General features: G+C 38.9%; 1 protein-coding gene across 3 annotated transcripts in view; it reads left to right on the top strand.

Moving 5' to 3' along the window:
* The window catches only part of LOC126191486 (nuclear factor of activated T-cells 5-like), a 376,907-nt gene extending 365,795 nt beyond the window's left edge, over positions 1-11,112 (top strand). For all 3 annotated transcript variants that reach the window (XM_049932371.1, XM_049932372.1, XM_049932373.1), the window contains exons 12-13: positions 2,724-6,209; positions 8,899-11,112. In XM_049932371.1, coding sequence (XP_049788328.1) covers positions 2,724-6,209; positions 8,899-8,903 — 3,491 coding nt within the window. In that variant the 3' untranslated portion in view covers positions 8,904-11,112. The remainder of the gene's footprint in view (positions 1-2,723; positions 6,210-8,898) is intronic.
* The last annotated feature ends 12,555 nt before the right edge of the window (positions 11,113-23,667 follow it).

Below are 23,667 nucleotides of genomic sequence, written 5' to 3' on the forward strand. Positions count from 1 at the left end.
AAAATAAAAAAACTAAAACAAAAAACTGTATGTGTATAAATGCTAACTTTCAAAATCAGGAGTTGCATCATCGACTAAAAAAGGAAGGAGTAAGAGGAAACACCTCTCATTATTCGGCTATTAGACTTAACAATGCCCAGGACTCAGTGTCAAAGCACATATTAGAACAGAGTGATATAGAAATGAGAGTTTCACCTAGGCCTGCTTTCTATGTGAATTACTTTGGTGTGTAAGTTTTTTATGTCTGTGCAGATGGATGATTGCCCAGTTCTGAAAGATAGTGCTCTTGTGTCAGTTGGGTGCTGCAGATGAGCAGAAGTATTTTGTAGGTTTACTAGCAAAAGTTGATCTTCTAAAATACATTTTTCTTTCTAGGGAAGACTATTCTGACCTTTAATGTTGAGCTCTTGCCAGAATCTTCTTTTCTAAGATTAATATTAAAGATGATGTCATATTGTTGTATTTGAACACATGTATTTTGTAAAATAGGGGTATTTATTTATTTTTAAATTTTTCTCAGTGTGTTGGAGTGACTTGTAAATATTGTTTAATAATATAATGCCACATCTTTGAATATAAGCTGACTGGACCAAAATTAGTCATCTGGTGTGATAAAACTTTTAAGAAGTCAGCAGATGGAGGAGGAGGAGGATTATTTTGGAATTCATTCTGTGTGTGTGTGAAGTTGATACAGTACAGTGCTCATCTTATTCATTAGGTGGAAAATAAGAGCCAATATTTACGCGAAAGAAAAGAGGTGTTATTGCCTTGGGGTGCACCAGAGATCATCTCTTGAAGAGGACAGTAGTGTGTAGGTGTGTGCTGTCTATAGTCCTGTGGCTTTATTAGCATTGGCAGACACTCCAGTGAGCAAGTAATTCACGTGGGAATTGTGGTTGAAAGTTTATCATAATACTCTCCAGCCGCTAGTCTGTGGTCCAACTTTGAGCTAAAAACTGCTTCACCATTAAGTACCAATATTATGAAAGGAAAGTTGCTACTCACCATGTAGCGGAGATGACGAGTGGCAGATAGGCACAACAAAAAGAGTGTCACAAATAAAGCTTTCTGCCAATAAAGTCTTCATCATTAGATGGCACACACACACACACACACACACACACACACACACACACACACACACACAATGGATCTTTGTCATCCAAAATGGAGGCTGTTTCATCAGCTATGTTTGTAGTGTGGGCACTGGCAGTGTCATTTCAGTTGCCTGAGACAGAGTTGTGCAAGTGTGTGTGTGTGTGTGTGTGTGTGTGTGTGTGTGTGTGTGTGTGTGTGTGTGTGTGTGTGTGTGCCCCGTCTATTGTTGACGAAGACCTTACTGGCCGAAAGCTTTATTTGTGACAGTCTTTTTGTTGTGCCTATCTGCGACTCAGCATCTCCGCTACATGGTGAGTGGCAACTTTCCTTTTCATAATATTGTTAACATTCCATTCTAAATTTTCCATTGTTTGATTTTCACCATTAAGTACGGATTCCTAAGTATATAATGGTATGCTTTCATGATAATTCTGAGTAAGTACCCAAAGACAGTTACAATGACACAATTTTCTGTTTTCGTGCAGTCCAGAATTAAAGAAACGCAAGATTCAGGAAAATGCAAAATTGAGAAAAATGTTAAAACCCCAAAAATATGAGCAAAACATAAGCAGTTGGCATGTATTATTAAAAATTGTACTCCTCTCCAGTACATTGTATAAAATCTGTATACGTGAAGGAAATTAAATATACAGTCCAATGTTTATGCAACAATTTGTCGTAATGAATTTCATCAGTTCTTAATAAATCACAGATATGTAACAGCAAGTAAAAGCTCATCAAAAAATTGAAATTGGCAACTGGGTAGAAGGTACTCCAGCTATTTTCCAAAATGCTGTGACCACAAATTATAAATCAAAACACATGTTTTTGAGAGATCTTTCCTTTGTGCTCACCCAAAAAAAAGTGAAAATTGATGAACATGGTGAAGTAAAATAAATTAGGAGATACAGAAATCTTTATTTTATGTGCTGTTTGTAGCTGAAATAAAGTAGCAAGGAAAAATATAAAATATCTCAGCAGCTAAGTGGTAAAACCATAAATGTGGACATATGCTTAATGACAAATTTGTCACCATTGCTGTTCAATGCTTTTCTTATGAGTTGCACTTCATAGACTCACCACACTTCATATGCTCCACCCCGTCAGTGTTACTTTAGGCTCAATGAGAGAAACATAGATGTGAAAAAATGACATCTCCAATTGATGTTACAAGCTTATTAGAAGTTGGCTTAGTGACTTTCTGTAGACTGTGTAAAATGTAAATTTAAAAGGAAGCTCATGTGCTACAGTTTCTTTTCATGCCTTTTATCACTGCTGCCAATGTTCTGATGAACAAATTGGCATTGAATTTGAACACTCATGAATATCTCTTGACAATGTGTAACACCATTCCAAAAAATGAGAAATGACATCCAAGCAATATTATCAACTTGCATCAGTAGTCACATCACAAATAGTTGAATACTCCTGTTGTTACGTCAGAACATTGCCCTTTCTGTGCTACAGCAAATGACATCTGTTAGTGTATCTCATAGAGCATTACACACAGTTAGTATAAGGTGACTAATGTTTTGTCCAGTAGGCTTTTCTTGTAAAGTAAGTAATAGTAACACAGTGTATACTATATTATTGTGACTATATCGTGCTATTTTTTCATTATACAGGTGCTGCAGAGAAAGATGTGCGCCCAGTAATGATGTGGCAGACACCTGCTGGTGCTGTAGCAAAAGAGGAGAAAAAACAGAATGAGCAAAGTTCAACTGTAGGAGTTAAAATGTTGCCATTACCTCCACTTTTACCATTACCACGGAGGACACCAGATGTACAGCTTATTATTCCTGACATGCATGCACCTGAACTGAAGACAGAACTGGCGGATGAATCGAGCCAAAGTTCACCTAATCAGCTGTCTCCAGAAGACCTGAAAGGTATAGATCTCCGAATGAAGCCTGTCACCACTGTGGGCCAACTGGTCACTGCTGCCGATTTGTCCAGCACGCAGTCCCCTTCCATGGCTACATTTCGTCGGTTTGTGTCTGGAGATACATACTTACCTTTACCGTCTCAAACAGGGCAGAGTGTTGAAAAGTTCCTCTCCCACTTAGAAGATAATTCTAAGGATGCTAGTCAACAAGCATCTACATATAAAATAGCTGAAAACAGTAGTTCCAGTGGTTCAAGCACTACTGCTGTAGTTACGTCTCAGGGTTTGCCTGTTGAGAAACCTATTGCGCCATTTAGTTCTCAGTCGGTACTATTCGAGACATCCCAGCAGCAGACTTTGTTGACTCCTAGGCACGTTCTTCAGCAACAGCCCTCACAAAAAATTGGGTTTGTCGGAGACATCCAGCTGGCTTCTCTGTACGACTCACAGGAGAGGTCAGACAAGGCAGAAAGTCCTAAGAAGTCTCCTCCCAGACAGGAAGCTATTGGACAGTCGCAGACATTGCAAGAGTCTGTTCCACAACCTCAGCGACTGCAGACGTCACTCGTACAGCCTCAGACACTGCAGGAAGCGTTTAGTCAATCTCGGACGCTGCAGGAAGCGTTCACGCAGTCCCAGGGCATGCAGGAGGCATTTTCACAGCCACAGGCTTTGCAGGGGGCAGTGGCTCAATCTCACTCACTGCAGGAGGCAATGGCACAGTCCCAGTCATTACAGGAGGCAATAGCTCAGTCTCAGTCTGTGCAGGAGGTGATCAGTCAGCCTCATTCATTAAGGGATGCAATGACACAGCCACAGTCGTTGCAGGAGACTGTCACACAACAGCAGTCTTTACAGCAGGCTATTACAAATTCACAGTCTTTACAAGAAGCACAGTCTCAGTCTGTGCAACAGGCCATTACTGGATCACAGTCTCTGCAGAATGCAATTACACATTCCCAGACACTTCAGGAGGCAATTACACAGAATCAGCTAATGGCACTAAGTAATCTTTCCTCTCCACCACTCTCAAATCTCTGCAACCAACAAACAAGTGTGACAGAAAATGCTTTGACATGCGGAAGTCAGATTTCAGAAGTCCGAGAGCCACAAGTGACCAGTGAGAATTCATTGAACATATCACAAATGATGAGCACTCTACCTGAACAGGGAGTGGTAATACAAACACCCACTCCTCTTCTTTTCAGAAACACACAGGAATCAGTTGCCAGAGACACTGTTTCTATGGACACAAAGTCAGATGACCAAATGATGGAGAGCATGAGCAGCAATCTTGAAGCACGTCCTCTGAGTAATGGATCTCACACAACTGGCAGTGGTCAGAGTTCGCCAGTTGGGCCATCTGGAAGTGGAGGACTGAACATTCCAGCTACATCACCCCCTTCTTCCACACCAGTACTGTTAAATCAGGAGCAACAAAGTCTCATCTCCAGTTCTGGATTGGAAGCTCTTGTATCATCAGCTATGGATAGTCACATGGTTTCTGCAACGGAGAAGTTGGATGCAATTGTTAATTCAGCTGCTGACAGCCATATGGCAAATCAAAGTGCTAGTGTAGCTCGAGTGAATGAAATTCTAAATTCTCAAGTTTCAGTTGGACTTAGTGACCGAGATAGCAGAGGAGATGCTCAGCAATCTTCAGTTCTTGTAGAAAGTATTAGGTTGCAGCCTTCTCTTTCTTCCGTAAGTGACCTGAATCCTTTTCACTTGAATTCAGTGCAGCCAGGGCAACAATCAGCACAAATTTCTCAGGAAACTATTATCCTCAATAATGCTGTATCAGCAGCTATTGACGAGCATCTCCGTAGGCAGGATGCAGGGCAGAAGGAAACTATTGTGTCAGGTCAGTGTACGCTAATAAATACATCATTGCCTACTACGAGTTCTGGACTACCTATTGACACTCCTTCTACTTCAAACAGTGTGCTTTTAAAAAATCCTCATATATCGCCAATTGCTGTGAAAAGTATGATTCTGGACACATCTGTTACTGTGTCAGTTGACAGCCCTGTTTTGCTCACAAGTCCAAAAAATTCTTCCCCCATAGCTGTCAAACATATGGATCTGAACTCTTGTCCTTTAGAGTCTCAAGCCTGCCTCTCAAACTCAGCTGTTGCATCTGCTCTAGCTGCAGAAAATGATATCCGTATGCAAGTTTCTGATTGTTCTCCAGCCATTGCAGTGAAGAACATTATTAATTCCCATTCTAGGAATATTGAAAATACAAGTGCTGTTGTGGCACCTACACTCACATTAAGTACAAAAAACAATAAAACAGAGATTTTGGAACCCAGTTCTTGTTTGTCATCAGCGGTATCTGCAGCAGTCCACCCACATTCGTTATGCTCACTGCTCAATTCTACTAATGCTTCCACACTAGTGAGCAGTAGTTCTCAAATCCAAAAATCTCCACTCATTATTACAAAAGCACCTAATGTTTCTTCTGATTGTTTGGAGACTGAAACTACTCTACCCAACGATGAGACACAGTCGCAAGAGATTCAAAATCAGAATGAAGTTGGAACAAACCCCCGTGGACAAGCAAGAACTGCTACTAGTGACACTTCAGAATCTGTCATGGTGTCACATACATCACTGCTGAATTCTATGTATGCAGCTGCTTCTGATTCTCAAAATGTGAATTTCAGTGCTGGGTCTGGTATGGTTGTTGGAATGAATTCTGTAGAAAGCTGCCAAGTGAGAGTGCCACAGATTGAGTCCTTAAACAACTTGCCCCATTCAAGTACAGAAATTCCACAAAACTCAGCATTGCCTGAAGATAATATGCTTGCGTCTAAAACTGTCAACAGTATTATTGGCCTAACATCAGATGTAAAAGAAAGACTGGATACTGTTGGAGGTCAAACAAGTGTCGGAGAATACCCAGTTTCAGATCGCAAAGTTTGCTGTGAAAACAACTGCTCCTCGACTAAGCAAGACCAAGAGTCTGCACCCAGTAATTTCACACAAATTGCAGATCCTGTGGAAACAGCAAAGACCGTAGACCAACAGCATAAAGTGACAGCAGCACCGTCGCTGCCTGTACCTGTTGCAGAGATTTCTTCTGCATCAACACCAGCCAAGGTGTTGGCAACCAGTTCAACAGTGCAGAAAAAGTGTGAGGAGGGAATGGTTCCTCAAGAACTGACACAGATGTCAGAGAGTGACTTGATTAGTTACATAAATCCTAGCTGCTTTGATCAAGGTAAATACTAACATCTATTGTTCAAAAATATTATGTTATTTATTCTTAGGAAAATGAGAAACCAGTTGTTCAGGGCAGGGAAATGATATGGGAATTGTATTGTATTATGATATATTTCCTTATTCCATTTTTGTTGTACTGCATTAGGCAAAAAAGTCAAAAATAAAAAAAATCATTATAAGATCTCAGATGTTGAGCTGCACATTTATAATGTACAGTCAGTTAGTATACGTAGAATGTAGTTTACTTATAGTTTCAGCTTAATATCAGTCTCATAAAGCTGATGTGTTGCCTGTTCATATGTATTCTGAATTGTGAAACGTGATTTAGGTGTTAAATGTGATGCAGTGTAAATTGTAGATCCCATTACCATCTAAAGGTTATATGATAGGGTTGCAGGTCTGTGACTGAATAGTGGAATATAGTCAGCATGTGTCTCAGTATCTACAAACATATAATTTCCTGAAGTTGTAGAATTTTTTGTGCAAGAGCACCGAGTATAATATAGGTCGTAGTCAATTTATTTAGCGATAGTGGTGTAAAAAAAAAAGTGAAAGTTATTTGAACTCGGTAGCTTGACGTCAGTTTCATGTCAAAAATGAAAATATATTATAGTCTGCCTGTTGTAGTAGAGATACATCATTGCAGCTGAAAAAGCAAACAAATCACGGGAACAAAGTTCCACGTGCTGATCCTGAGGGGCACATCAGGACTGGCAGACCTCTGTGTCATCCACTGCCAATGATGTCACTACTTCTCACTCAAGTAGCTCCATCATGAGGCTGAGTGCACCATGGTCCAGTCCATCCACCAAGGAAAAATATGTGATCGTACCAGGAATTGCATCTGGGTCCTTTGCGTAGCAGGCAGACCCACTGACCACTGAGTTACAGAGGTGGATAAAATAGCAAGTTACAGAGGTGGATGAAATAGCAAAATCTTGTTGATTCACCTGATATAAAATATGTGGTAGAAATAGCTCTACAGTGAAGAGTGTCTCATGAGGTCAGAAATTTATTAACATACCTTTAACTTTCAAGAACTGGTAAGTAGATTCATGAAATTAGTAGTTGATGGCTGTCACCTACCAGTATACATTGTGGTGAAGCACAAGGTTAGATGTAGGAGTGAACAGAAGCCATGGCTGTAAGCCAGTATTTCTAATTTAAACAGGTGCATTTTCTTTTCTTAACATTCATGGTTATTCAATAATAACCACCAACATCACCACTGTTACTATTACTTTTGGCCAGTGAATGGTAACTGATAATTTATATTCATCTCACTTCAGTACTGACAATGAGTTTTCAGGACCAGATAGGAAGAATAAACACTAAAACTGAATTTCCAAACAGTACAAAATATTTCAGCATTTTTGTGAATATGTTTTAATTGCTTGTACTTCTGATATTTGTTGCTATTGCAGTCATATCATGCAATACATGACTCTTGTCACAACCAACATAACCTAGTCAGTATTTTTTTAAGCTGGGTGCATGAATTTGGCATGTTAACTTGTTATTAAATAATACAATGTCTGCTGATGATGTCAGTATATCAGGTCATTTCTTCTACAGTCTTTGTTTGCAAATGTGACTAGAAATAGCAGTAGTTTCTGTATACTGTATGACTTGAGAACTGCTCTTTCATATTAAACCAAGTGTTGGTTAGGATACCTCAAGATATGCAGTTTTCATTGAGAGTTATTGTTTTTTGTATGGTGATTATGAAGTTCCTTGACACTAATGTAGTTATCTTAGTTATCCAGGGTAATATTTTAATTTGAACATGATAATCCAGTCATTTTTGCAATGACATTCAGAAATGTTCTTTAAATCTTTATGGAATATTGATTCGATCAATTGAGTTATGGCTGTCACAAAATGCTAGGACAATTATTCCATATTTTAACAACTGGAATTATTGTTTCTCATATAAATGGTTACTCACTGTGGCATGTTTAAAGTGCTTGTCCTGTGTGTATTCCATCTCCACTCCTGTCAATGTCATCAGTGTCACTCCCGTTGTGTATGTAGATAATTTCTTCACAAACAGAGATATGACCAAACTTTTTTGAATGTGCCCTACCCTATTCATAATGAGTGCAAGTCCAACCGAGATACGTGTTCCTTCACAATTACACAGAAAATGAGCCTACTGATAGGCTTTCACAATAAATTAGGTATGCTACACCTAAAAAATGAAAAAATGGGCACATGAAACTAATATTTTTCTCATCCTACCTCAGTCCGTCCCCATTGTCACTCAGTTATCCCAGTAGTCAGTCAAAAATTTAAGTAAATTAGTATGTATTGGCCAGGGAGTTTAATTTGCTGTATATGAATGACCTGTTTTGGTACAAGTATAGGTACAAAAATAAGAAAAACAGTTTTCTAAAAAGTCATTAAATTTTGGAAATTTAAAAACACTCTCATACAAAATCACTTGGAGGCAATTTGAACAATCAGTGTATTTTATCAATATTCAATGTGGCAACTTCTGTGGTAATTCTGTGCTCTTGTAAGCTTATGGTTGTGTCACTTTTGTACAAGCAAGTTTCACACAATGTTTAAAAAACATAGTGTCTTTAAAATGCGTAAAAAACATAAATGTGTTATATTCACTTCAAAGAAATGATTAAATCTTTTTGAGTACTAATTTCATCTTCACATTTCTTTATTATTTTCAGTTTGAACAGTCGCAGTGCTTGTCACAGTATTAAAGAACATGGCTGTAAGATACCTCCTACGGATATACAAGGAAGCTTCGTTATCATTCTCAGTTTTATGGCTAATGAAGTTTATTTCTCTGATTGATTCTACATACAGTATGTAATTACTGTACTGTTTCTATTGTATATATCAATTTTACTGTTTATATAACATATTAACAGTGTTTATGAGAGAGAGAGAGAGAGAGAGAGAGAGAGAGAGAGAGAGAGACTAATGAAATCTCTAAATTGTTGTTCTTCTTCATAGTATTTTTGTGCTTCTGTAACTCAATGTACCCTGAAACTCGATTCTGTATATAATTTTGGTGTTGTCTTCAAATTGAGCTGATATTCCATAGTTATTGGTTTAATGTTAATTTACCCTTGGTGTTCAGGATGTTTAATGTAATATTTGTGTGTTGCAAGTCAGAATATGAATGTATTCTATTGAGCCAAGGATTCATGGATAGCAAAAAGTTTCATTAGAACTTTTATATCAGGAGGATTGTGTCATTTCCTGATGAGAGCAGCATGAACCGCAATTGAGAAATACTGCAACACTCATGTCAAGGCATAAACTTGTATTTGCAAAGTGAGTGGAATCAATTTAGTTGGAATTGTGGTACTGCTGTCCACCTAAGAAAAATGTTATAGTTATTTCAGTGTGTTACACCCTCTGTTAATCATTGTTTTGTTCAATGGGGCAGTGAAATTGAAATATAATTTTCAGGCACCAACAGAATTCACAGTGCTCTCATGTAATTTTGAAACAGCGTGTGTGATTTAGTTATACAAAAAAAGAGAAAGATATGAACAGAAGTTGATCTGATAAAATGTAATTTGCCAGTGCTAATGGGGTTTGTCTTGTGGATTTGTGTAAATGCTTAAAGGACTGAAGTTAATTTATCTGATGATGTGGGAGTTGAATATCTTCAAGAAACAGGGAAAAAGAGATTCTTATTTACTGACATCACACACAAAAAACACTTATTTATGTTATAACATTTTGGACTAGTTATTTTATACTTGTTCAGAATAATAAGCTTTTTCCCTTTGGGAAATTTTTTTCTCGAGCCTTTCGTTCAATGAAAGGTGTATCAACTTGCCTGTTAGTAATATTATGCTTAGATGTGTAAAATATATCTGTCTGAAAGATTAGGGACTTCCTTATGGAAGAATTGACAGTCTGGACAATTATTTTTATAAGAAAAATCACAAAAAGAAGATCAATGTTAACAGACTAATGTGTGCTTTATGTACACAGCATAATTGTTAATCATTCCTAGGATAATTCCCTGCAGGTGTCTTGTTTTCTTAAGAAATTGTATTTCTTTATGTACATATGCATTTGTAGGTTGTCCCTAATTTTATATTTGCTACAGAACTTCAAATTCTATTATTTATTTAAACTGGTGCTATTTTACAAATTGCCTTGCAGTGATGACAAATTAATTTAGTAAATTTATGTTATTTATGAAGCTGTGTTTGTGCTGTGAATGATGGGGCTGAATGTAAGTTAAGATTACGATTTAGTCTTCAATCGTTGGTGTACAATATGCTCAGGCTGCATCTGCATTCTGTTTGCTAATCAGTTGATTTGTATGAATCTTCAAAGCCCATTTCCTACTTGTTGTAGTTCCACATTCTTATTTTGCGGTATAGACACCTGCGCGAGATACATAAACAGTTTATTTGCACCATATGTGTTCTTTGTCATTGTGTTACAGGAATTGTAAATGACCTAATTAGCTTTTATATATTATAACCACCTTATTAGTGTGCAGTGCATACTTTTTGGTAGCAGACGTTATTATGATTGTTGTTTTAGTCTTCAGTATGTGAAATTTTTAATATTTTAATGCCTGTTGTAATTCGTGTACAGTTTATTTTCTGTTAGACATGAACTGATTTTTACATCAAGATGTAATACTTAAATAAAAATTATTTTGAAACATATTGTTGCTTTTATATAATTGCAGTTGTAAATGAAAGAATTGTTCATATTTATGAAGTCAGTTAACACCCCCCCCCCCCCCCCCCCCCCCCACACACACACACACACACTGTAGTATCAAAGTAATTGTGCTGTTACAAATTCATATTTTGTGAGAATATTGTGTGTAATGTATACCGCTTTGGAATATTCAAGGCTGTAAATTAGTCATCCTTTATAAATAAATATTTGAAAAGTTACCAGTGCACTTTTATTCAGAGCTGATCCTCATACAGTCAGAAATTATGTTTAAGTACAGAGTAGCCTATTGTGTTACTGTGAGATCATGTTTGTAGATGTCTGCATTGTCACTGAATACGAATTGCATTGAGGGGCGAATATACTGTTCATCTTAAATTGAGATATGAATGGGATTTAGGGTATTATATTTAAAAATATCAAATTCAGGTGTAACTGATTTAGCTTTGTTGTTGAGTTGGAGATTTAGTATGTACTTAAAATAAATGAAGAAAATGATTTTTGTGCCCTCCGTTTTGGGAACGCTATCAGCCATTATCAAAACAAGCTAAAACGTATTTCTTTGTCAGCAAGTGAATTTTTAACAGCAATGTAGTTCTGTGTGTCCTGGTGTTGCTGGCCACAACCTGATGTCATTTACAACACAATACTGACCAAACACAGCTAAACAGGCAGATTTAATTTCATCACTACTTCCATTAAGACACAGCAAAATATAACAAAATATATGAAGAATACTTGATGTAATTTTTGTTCTTTCATATTTCCATCAGTTTTAGGATTCTGTCTTTTATTGTGTTTCTAGATAAATCTTCAAAAAGTGATGGGCCACATGCTAACCAGACTTCCTTCAAAAATTCCCTGTCACCAAATGGTTTACCTTGCCAAGCAGTGACATTTGCAGCCAAGAAACTTGCAGCACTGGAATGGCAATCCTTGTTAACATGCTTAATTTTAGATGTCAGTTGTCTATTCCTGTCTTTAATAGCACATACAGCGAATTCCTCTTGCTCTGGTTCACTTTTGTGACAAAGACATTCGTAATTTTTTTTATAGTGCTGTTTTAGAGATGATGATCTACCTACCACTCCCCTGGAACATAAAACACATGCCACTTTATTAATCAGCCTACGTTTGTTGGTCCACCAAGTTTGAAATTTTCTGTGACGCTTGCCTTGCTCTTTTTCTTTTACTGCCATAGTAGCCATGTTGATTGGTACTTGTCCATAGAGGTTAGAAGTTGGCATTGGAACAGCTGCCAACCTGTGCAAACTAACAGTAGTCAATGGTGTTCTATTATTAATCCTTTTACAAACGTATAGAAGAAATTTTCACTTCCTTTGAAGCTCGTTATCAAAATGTTTAATCAAGTCCTTATGTGCATACTATTGGTTTGTTCTTTGTGTACCTAAATGATAGTAAATAGGCATTTTTGTGTGGTACGTCACTGATCATATATGGGCTGATCATATACACTCCTGGAAATGGAAAAAAGAACACATTGACACCGGTGTGTCAGACCCACCATACTTGCTCCAGACACTGCGAGAGGGCTGTACAAGCAATGATCACCCGCACGGCACAGAGGACACACCAGGAACCGCGGTGTTGGTCGTCGAATGGCGCTAGCTGCGCAGCATTTGTGCACCGCCGCTGTCAGTGTCAGCCAGTTTGCCGTGGCATACGGAGCTCCATCGCAGTCTTTAACACTGGTAGCATGCCGCGACAGCGTGGACGTGAACCGTATGTGCAGTTGACGGACTTTGAGCGAGGGCGTATAGTGGGCATGCGGGAGGCGGGGTGGACGTACCGCTGAATTGCTCAACACGTGGGGCGTGAGGTCTCCACAGTACATCGATGTTGTCGCCAGTGGTCGGCGGAAGGTGCACGTGCCCGTCGACCTGGGACCGGACCGCAGCGACGCACGGATGCACGCCAAGACCGTAGGATCCTACGCAGTGCCGTAGGGGACCGCACCGCCACTTCCCAGCAAATTAGGGACACTGTTGCTCCTGGGGTATCGGCGAGGACCATTCGCAACCGTCTCCATGAAGCTGGGCTACGGTCCCACACACTGTTAGGCCGTCTTCCGCTCACGCCCCAACATCGTGCAGCCCGCCTCCAGTGGTGTCGCGACAGGCGTGAATGGAGGGACGAATGGAGACGTGTCGTCTTCAGCGATGAGAGTCGCTTCTGCCTTGGTGCCAATGATGGTCGTATGCGTGTTTGGCGCCGTGCAGGTGAGCGCCACAATCAGGACTGCATACGACCGAGGCACACAGGGCCAACACCCGGCATCATGGTGTGGGGAGCGATCTCCTACACTGGCCGTACACCACTGGTGATCGTCGAGGGGACACTGAATAGTGCACGGTACATCCAAACCGTCATCGAACCCATCGTTCTACCATTCCTAGACCGGCAAGGGAACTTGCTGTTGCAACAGGACAATGCACGTCCGCATGTATCCCGTGTCACCCAACGTGCTCTAGAAGGTGTAAGTCAACTACCCTGGCCAGCAAGATCTCCGGATCTGTCCCCCATTGAGCATGTTTGGGACTGGATGAAGCGTCGTCTCACGCGGTCTGCACGTCCAGCACGAACGCTGGTCCAACTGAGGCGCCAGGTGGAAATGGCATGGCAAGCCGTTCCACAGGACTACATCCAGCATCTCTACGATCGTCTCCATGGGAGAATAGCAGCCTGCATTGCTGCGAAAGGTGGATATACACTGTACTAGTGCCGACATTGTGCATGCTGTGTTGCCTGTGTCTATGTGCCTGTGGTTCTGTCAGTGTGATCATGTGATGTATCTGACCCCAGGAATGGGTCAATAAAGTTTCCCCTTCCTGGGACAATGAATTCACGGTGTTCTTATTTCAATTTCCAGGAGTGTATTTATACCACATTTGCTATTTCTTATTGCATCTGTGTCAATTACTAATATAATATTGCCCCCAGCTTTAGCTGCAGCCAACAAATGATTGCAGTAATGGCTTGAAGATGGTTCAGCTGTTTCCCAGTTTAACATTTTTTAGATCACCTGTGAAATGGCTGCTTGTTTTGACAAAGGAATGGTGGGGAGGGGGGGGGGGGGAGAATAGTTTGTGTGGTATGACATTCAGATGCCAACATTATTCTTTAATGACACCTGGTTTATCTTCAAAAACCTTAACATATCACTGTAGAATGTCAACTGAGTCTGCTTGTTGATTTTCAGTTAAATATTGGGATTCAGATAATATTATTTCAATCTGCCCTTTTGTATTGAGTTCAGTAATTAGGTCAGAATGCTACTGGTACAGATTTGTATTCTCCTTACACAGAAATTCAACATCTATTCCTTTTCAATTTTTGCTATGGCCCAAGTGTGTGTTTAAAGAGATCAGTTACCCCTGAAATCCATCTATTAAGAGAGTGAATTTTCCCATGGAGAAGTCTGCTGCTGGCTTGTTCTCCATAAGAAATCAATACCAGTTATGCAGTCAGCAATTAGTGCAGTGACTACAAGAAGTGTGCTTGTGATCGCTACACTTCCTGTGGTCAGCGGAATGCAGGACTGCCATTTTACATTTTCAGACTGATTACCAATAGCTAACTGGCGATGTGGCTGGCTCTGAGCACTATGCGACTTAACTTCTGAGGTCATCAGTCGCCTAGTACTTAGAACTAATTAAACCTAACTAACCTAAGGACATCACATACATCCATGCCCGAGGCAGGATTCGAACCTGCGACCGTAGCGGTTGCCCGGCTCCTGACTGCAGCGCCTAGAACCGCACGGCCACTCCGGCCGGCTGGCGATGTGAATCACTTCGTTGTCTAAAGTTAATGTTACGAGAGCACATAAAACTGACTGCGATATAATTTGAGGCGGATCCTGACGATATATGATATTAGCACACCGTCTTCCCAAATGTCCCTGCCATTGTTATAGTTTATTAACCTGATATCCTTATGTTTGCTCCTCCTCTGTTCTCCAGTCAACCATTTGGAGGCTATACGAGCTCAAATTTAGTTTTCTGAGTTTGGAACAGGCGGTTGGTTATGCTGTATCACTTGTACTTGAATTAATGCTCTGCCAATTAGCATTTCACAAAACTGAGACATCCCAATTCAGCTTATTGTTATCCGTCTGCACAACACTTTTCCCTGACATAGTTTTCATCTCAGTATCTTCAGCAGAGATCTGACCTATTGCTTCTTGTATTTTCGTGTCATCTAATTGCACAATTTGCTCATCCTTCACTGCTGATCTACTTGTAATTTATGCTGAGAGTGAATTTTTTTCGCTATAATGGTGTTTTCCTGCTCAGTAGTGAGCTGCTCAACTTTCAGTATCAGCTGTTGAACTGTTTCTAAAAATTTGTTTTAGTTTTGCCGGACATCGCGACCTCCATGTCAAGTTTCTGTAAACATTGTGGTAGGTCAGTATATATGAGCTCTTCACCACACCAAGAAGGCCCAAGGTATGTTTACTGGCAGGCGTGTCATCGTCTGCGTTGCGGCATCATGCGGATGCAGTATGTGTGGCCATGTGGTCAGCACACTGTTTTGCAGACTTTCCAGACAGTGGAGCTGCTACTGCTCGATCAAGTAGTTCTCAGTTGGCATCACAAGGCACACTGCACCCCTTACCAGTCTTCCTACCAAGGAAATATCCTTGGCAGTATCAGAAATTGAACCTGGGTTCTCCCCATGACAGCCATTATGCTGACCATTCAGCTATGGAGGCAGACTAGGTCAGTATATGCCTGTTTCAATGCAGTGATCTTATCTGTCAATTCTTTCACATTCACATCCTGCCTATTCATGAGCTCAGTAAATTCGGATGCAATGGCATGTTGCTTTTGAGCCATCGTATCCTGTTTATGCGTGAGATCAGTAATTTCGGATGCATGTTATGTTAATTTTTAGTTATTTCATAAATCTGAGTTAATTCCGTAGCCATTAAACTGTATTATTGTATCAAAACATTTAAAAGATCTTGTGCTGTACTAGTCAGCATTATGTTTACCTCTGACTCAGAAGTTGCCTCAGCCAGTTGCTCCATGCTAGAGTGTAAGTTAGCCTTTGAAAGTGGGTTCCTACCATCACCAAATTACATTAAAATCCCTAAACTCTGTTTCTATGTAATTGAACAGCTACTAATAATACTGATGAAAATACAACTGATAGTATTACTTAATAATAATATCACAATGCCTTTGATGTACAATCTATTCCATAGTGCCTGAGTAATTGTTGCATTATGCCTTAGAAAAGTTTACTTGAACTATCTGTAAATAGCTGTACAAAATTACCAACCTACGCTGTAGAATAGTGAGACAGCCCATTGCTTGGTACAAGAAGCTTTTCTGAAAAAGTATAAATGTACTTGTGTGAAATCCTCTGTAACACTCTGTGGGTTCTTGAACCTTTTGTGATAATTAACACCATGAAACAGAAAGCAAATAGGTATTAGGATACATGCAACAGCGACACTATCAAGTTGTAAAGCTGAATTTCTATAACAATAAAAGTAATCTTGGCTATTGGATTCATATATGAGGTGCGGGTTCAAACTAGTGTCACTGAACAATCGGAGAATTAAATTTCATGACGTAAAACCATACCAGACAGGATTATGGTGGGTGATATGCTACAATATGACTCTGAATAGAGCTAAGGGCTATATTTTTCATAGTGATATAGGTCAAGGTTACATGGTAAAATACGAGGTCTCTTCAAAAAATTTCAGAACTTTGTCCACAAAATTATTCTACATTTACCTTTTACTTATTGTGCATGGTCTCCGAAATATTCTCCTCCACAACTGATACACCATTCCAAACGCCGTTTCCACTTCTGGAAGCAGTTTTGGCACACCTCTTGCTGGATTGCATGAAGCACTGTCTGTGATTTTTCTATTATCTCGTCTACTGTTGCAAATCTTCATTCTTTCAATGGTGTTTTCAACTTTGGAAATAAAAAAATGTCTACGTGGCCAAATGTGGGGAGTATGGAGAATAAGCCAGCACAGTGGTTTCGTTTTCTGTGCAGTAGTCATGCACCAACAGGGATGAATGTGCAGGTGCATTATCGTGATGATGCACCCGGGCCATGAATTATCTTGCCACATTTCAGGCCCTTTCCTTCTCACATTTTCTCATAGGCATTGCAACGTGTCCTGATAGTACCATTGATAAACAGTTTCTTCCTGTGGCACAAATTCATGATGAACTGATCCTTCAAAGCCAAAGAAAACTATCAGCATGGCTTTGACATTCGGACCTGATGAGCTTTTTTTCGCCTTGGAGTCCCTTTCCCGACCCATTGTGAAGATTGAACCATGCTTTCAACATCATAATAGTAGACCTATGTCTCATCACCAGTTATGGTTCTCTTAAGGATCATCTCATTCTCATTAGCACGATCCAAAAGCTGTTCACAGATTGCGAGGTGAATCCGAAAGCTCTTCACAGATTGCGAGTGAAGATCTTTCTGGTCTTGAACCATGAGCCCTGGGATGAACTTGGTGACAACACGATGCATTTCAAGATGCTGTGTCAGGATTTCATGACATGATCCAACTGAAATTTTGCATTTATCTGCAATCTCTTTCAGTCAGTCTTCAATTGGGAAGCACATTTTCATTGACATTCCTGACATGGGTGTCATCGATAGACGCGGTCGAGCGTGCTGAATGAGGGTCATTCTTGACTTCCATCCAGCCATTTTTAAACCATGTGAACCATCTGTAACACAGAGTAGTGCTTAAGCACTCATCACCATAGGCATCCTGTATCATGCGGTGTGTCTCTCTAAAGATTTTCTTGTGTTTCACGCAAAATTTAATGCATCTCTAGATCTGCCATCTCGAAATTCGCAAACTGTGCAACACAACATTCTACTCAATACAGCACTGAACAATAAATAACTGACATGCAACAATGAAACTTCCGGCAGCTACACCTTAAACACAGGCGTGTGCAGGGATGCCAACTGCATTTCACTCCAACAGTGGTGCGAAGTTATGGGTGTTTGGGAATTTTTTGAACATATTTAAAGATAACTACATTAAATGACTGTTTTTATTACATTATAATGAATACACTGTGTACCTGTTGTTCCAGACTTCAGTGCAAGATCATTGAGAGAAACACGTTTAGAATAGCATTGCATTTCATTCTATTAACATATATGAATCCACGAGTGGAAGTAATAAGCAGCAAGGGATCCTGCAATAGTAGTAATTAATTCTAATTATACATAGTACTGAAATAAATTATGAAATTTATAACTTATTGAATACTGCAGAAAGAGGATTATGACATAAACAAATAAATTCATGAACTACATTACTGATAGCTCATGCACATGCGCCCTAATGTTCACACACACACACACACACACACACACACACACACTACACTGAAGAGCCAGAGAAATTGGTACACATGCCTAATATCGTAAAGGGCACCCTCAAGCATGCAGAAGTGCCACAACATGACGTGGCATGAACTCGACTAATGTCTGAAGTAGACCTGGAGGGAATTGACACCATGAACCCTGCAGGGCTGTCCATAAATCCATAAGAGTACGAGGGGTGGAGACCTCGTCTGATCTGCACGTTGCAAGGCACCCCAGATATGCTCAATAATATTCATGTCTGGAGAGTTTGGTAGCCAGCAGAAGTGTTTGGACTCAGAGGTATGTTCCTGGAGCCAATCTGTAACAATTCTAGATCTATGGTGTGTCACATTGTCCTACTGGAATTTCCCAAGTCCGTTGGAATGCACAATGGACATGAATGGATGCAGGTGATCAGGCAGGATGCTTATGTACGTGTCACATGTCAAAAACTGGGTCCCATATCACTCCAACTGCACATGCCCACACCATTACAGAGCCTCCACCAGGTTGAACAGTTCCCTGTTGACATGCAGAGCTCATGAATTTATGAGATTGTCTCCATACCTGTACACATTCATCCATTTGATACAATTTGAAACGGTACTTGTCCGACCAGGCAACATGTTTCCAGTCATCAACAGTCCAATGTCAGTTTTGACGGTGTATATGAATTTGTGTTTGTTTCTGACTTGTTAATGAGATGTCGTAGATTTTTTTCTGGATGCCAGGTCTTCTATTCATGGCTGAATCATTGTTAGTATGAGTATGAATGGTGGTTCTGGATTCAAGTGATTTATTTTGATTGCTGTCAATGCAGAGAAACCCTGGTCACGCAAATAAGTGGAGCAGAATGGAAGAAGGTATGGATTAGCAGTGTCGCGTAAGTCTACCTACTCTTTGCAGATATAACACCAGAAATCGCACACTGGCATGTTTTTGATTATTATTTTCAGTGAACTGTCAACAAGCATTTCCAAAAGACTTTCACTTAATTTTGTGGGAAGATCAGACAAATTTATGGTGGCAGTGCAGAATGGGTTGGTAATCCTGTCGTGTGTATTATCATCTTTCTCAATTTCTGGAAAGTACCATATTCAAAAAACTGTAACTTGCATTTTGTAGGTGTTATTTATTTCCAAAAATCCATCAGCAATATAACTTCATTTTGTCCACTATGTTCCAACACAGTTGGAAAAACTGCAATATTCCCCTCTTTAATGCAATCAATCCAAAATTTCAAAATAAACCCTTTACTTTCTCAAGAGCTTTAAAAACATTTCTGTCAAAAACTTGGGAGTTGAAGATTCAGCTCATTAAATTTGTTCAATATGTCTGTCAAATAAACCGCTTCATCAGATCAAATTTCAATTTTTTAAGGAAACATTTTACCTCATTTTTCAGTTCAAACAGATGAGTCTATATGCATCCTCATGAAAGTCAATGCACATTGGTGGGTAAACACAATTTAGTGTGTGTAGTTCCCATCTCCTCACATTAAAAAAAAAAAAAAAAAAAGATGGGGGTTCTGCGCATGTGACTATTAAATTGAATACTTTTATAGCAATGTTCAATATTTCATGTAAATCAGGAGTTATTTTTTTTCCCCAAAATTTTTTCTCAGCTTATAATGCAATGTTGCCAAACTATTTTGGGGTTAATTTAGTGGATGCAACCAATAAGACTTTTTTTTTTTTTTACAATTGTCAGTGAAGCAGCACCATTTGTGGGCAAACTGCTCACCAGTCCCATGACAAATTTAATTTTAATTTTATAAAAATCAAGAATTTTAAAAATATCCTGTCTTCTATGTTCTGGTAATTGTCTACAACTTAGAATTTCATCAGCAATAGCACCTTTTTTAAAATCAAAATACTGAACATATATAAGTAGCCAGCATCATCAGACACACACACCAATTTATCAATTTGAATCACAAATCTTTTCTTCATTTTAATATTTTCTACTATTTGGTCAACAATATATTGTGACATATCATGAATTCCGCACCCTACACGAGTCAGAATTTGGAATTATGTTGATTACTTTAGCACAATTGTTGCTTAATATTTTATCTGCTATAATTGAGGAATCAGGAATAAGAGATTCAACTTCAGTTCATTTTTTGCAACTAGTGATGCTAGCTTAGAATTATTCAACAGAGTTTAGTTGCAAACATTGCAGAGCATCAGAGATGGAGCATACGTATTTGATATAAATCTATATTTATTGTAAGATTCTGTGTAGTATCAGTGTTTCACATTTCTCAAGTTCTTTCAACATTTTTCACCAATACCCATCGTGGAAGAGGCATTAACACACTTTTCGCTGGTGGTCGTTCAACACTATCACCACTATCACTTGTTTCATTGGTTTTATGTTTTCCTCTTAGAACGAATTTATCCATCTGACAAAAAAAGTTAAAATATATAGGCCACTGCTACAATAATAAAAAGGAATTAAAAGGTGATAATCTGAAGATTGATTTACAAATATAAAGAATGAGGTACTGATTACTGAAATGTTGGTATTGTACATTTACAGGCACTGCTATTGTTGTCGGCATTTCAAAGAAACAATACAAATGTTTACTGAGTGCAGTTGTTTAAGGTACCATTATTGTTGGGTAGACTGGAAGAGTAAGCAAAATGGATTCTTGGATAGAGGACAATTCAAATCTCTCTAGCTAAAATATTTTTCATTGTTTGTGATTATTCAGGAAACATAGTATAATGACTGTAAGTGTATTTTAAATTTTACTATTTGTCATTATTTGTTATCAAACAGGAAACGCATAATGACTGCAGGGTGCTTTAAATTTTATGTACTCTAATGACCCTTCCTTGGCCACTAGAAAAATTATTAAGTAATCATCATAAGAGCAAGAACAGACAGACATGCAGTCTCGAAACTTTCTGCTGCAAAATTGATTGCAACTACTATTCCCGACTCTTACCAGGTTCTCTTTCCTTCCTAGTATTAAATGATTTAAATAAATCTGTCATTTGGTTTACTTTAGAATATGAAAATTGAAATTGACTTTTTCATAAAAAATAAAATATTTGGTGCTGTGGATCTTAATTACTGTCTTCTTGGCTGAAAAAGAGTAAATTATTAATTTTACCATAACGCGTGGCATCTCCAGAGTGCAATCGAGTGCACCCAAGATTAAAGTTCTTCTTAGCAGCCAGTGTAAGAAACAGCAATTCAAAATCTGTGTCGTAATGTAGCTCTGAAAAATTCTTGATGTTGTTATTGAAGAGCAAGTCAGACGGATACGATTCTGAACAACTATAATAGTCTGTGTCGGCAGGGCAAGTTCCACAAATTCTCACTTTTCACAAAAGAGAATCTGTCCATTCCAGAAGACCATATTATTAAACAGGGATCGTACAGTACTACCTAGCATTCAAAATCCTAAGTCTTTTGCTTGCTTGCACTTTGTATCGTAATTACTAGGAGAGGAAAGATGAGCATAATATTCACTTCAGAAATGAGAAAAATTTTACCTTTTAAGATAACAATTATTATTTAATAAAAACATTCTTCTCTGTGCTCAGCTATTACAGTGTATACTCAGCTTCTTACAAGAGCGTATATTGACAAAAATTAATATTTTCTGATACCTCGTAGCAATGGCAACTGTAGTTTCCTTTTTTAGCAATAAAAGTACATCTCCTTTGAAAATATGTCAAGTCTACTATCAGAAAAAAAAAAATCATTAGTAAAGTCACGGAATACACAGGTTTGTTAAAAGTCATGGAATGTTAACAAGCCAACGATGTTATTTACAATGCTGCACTCTTGCAGGTGAAAGCGATAATTCAGATTAAATAACTTAGAGTTTTTCCTTTGCTTCTGCTTCATAATGGTCCACAAAACAATTAAAATATAGTCTTGCTCTTCCAAATGGACACTTTTACATTATTTTACTGGTAAGTAAGCAGAATATTATTATTGGAAAATGTCTTTTGAGCCATCGCAGCATTCAGTATTTAGATTTATGTCACAGTTTGCATTATACGTTATGAAGTGATACTATAGTTATCCCTAAGAAGTCTTCGCATACCTGTGAAGGCGCACGTACTCCAGGTGGAATATTGCTGCACTAGAGCATGCACTTTCGAACGTTGGCCGAAACGGCTGCTGACTTCTGCTGATCAGTTAATTGAAATAACAGTAGAGGTGGTTAAATACAGGAGTTGACAGATGGATGCAGAATATAATGCTGCAGAGGCAACAGGCTGCCCCAGCGATTAGCCTCCATTTGCAACCTGGCAGGCTGGTGAAGCGAAGCGCTGGCAAGATCCACAGACTGGTGAGTCAGTCAGGCTAACCTGAACTGTGTATGGGCTAACCGTGAAGCACAGGCAGAGAGGGGTTACAGGGGTAGGAACTCCTACTGAGTGTGTTATCAGACTGTACCCAGAGTCTGAGAATCAAACTGATCTTAAAACTGAACTGATCTTAAAACTACCAGTGGTCACCATAATATCCTCATCATGGACAACATCTAACATCCAAACAGGTTTGCCGATGACACTGAAATTCTGCCAGTGACAGCAAAGGACTTGGAAGAGCACTTGAATGCAATGGACAGTGCCTTGAAAGGAGGATATAAGATAAACATCAACAAAAGCAAAATGAGGATAATGGAATGTAGTCAAATTAGATCCAGTGGCAAGGGAATTAGATTAGGAAATGAGAAACGTAAAGTAGTAAATGAGTATTGCTATTTGAGAAGCAAAATAACTGACGATGGTCGAAGTATGGAGGATATAAAATGTAGACTGGCAAGGGCAAGAAATTTTTTAACATCGAGTATAGATTTAAGTGTCAAGAAGTCCTTTCCGAAAGTATCTGTATGGTGTGTAGCCATGTATGGAAATGAAACATGGATGATAAACAGATTAGACAAGAAGAGAATATAAGCTTTTGAAACGTAGTGCTACCAAAGAATGCTGAAGATAAAATAGGTAGATCACGTAACTATTGAGGAGGTACTGAAAAGAATTGAGGAGAACAGAAATTTGTGGTACAACCTGACTAAAAGAAGGGATCAGTCGATAGGATACATTAAGCGATCAATTTATTACTGGCAGGGGTGGGGGGGGAGGGGGGAGGCGAGCCTGAGGGGTAAAAATTGTAGAGGGAGACTAAAAGATGAATACAGTAAGCAGATTCAGAAGGATGTATGCTGCAGAAGTTACTCGGAGGTGAGGAGGCTTGCACAGTATGGAGTAGCATGGAAAGCTGCATCAAACCAGTATTTGGACTGAAGATCACTACAACAACACTTATTAACTTATTTATCTTTTAATTTCATATGATAATTTGCTAGGCACGCCAAACAATGTTTTCTGACCGCCTTTTCTTTCTTACTA

The sequence above is a fragment of the Schistocerca cancellata genome, chromosome 6, assembly GCF_023864275.1.
Source record: "Schistocerca cancellata isolate TAMUIC-IGC-003103 chromosome 6, iqSchCanc2.1, whole genome shotgun sequence".
In the NCBI taxonomy this organism is placed as follows: domain Eukaryota; kingdom Metazoa; phylum Arthropoda; class Insecta; order Orthoptera; family Acrididae; genus Schistocerca; species Schistocerca cancellata.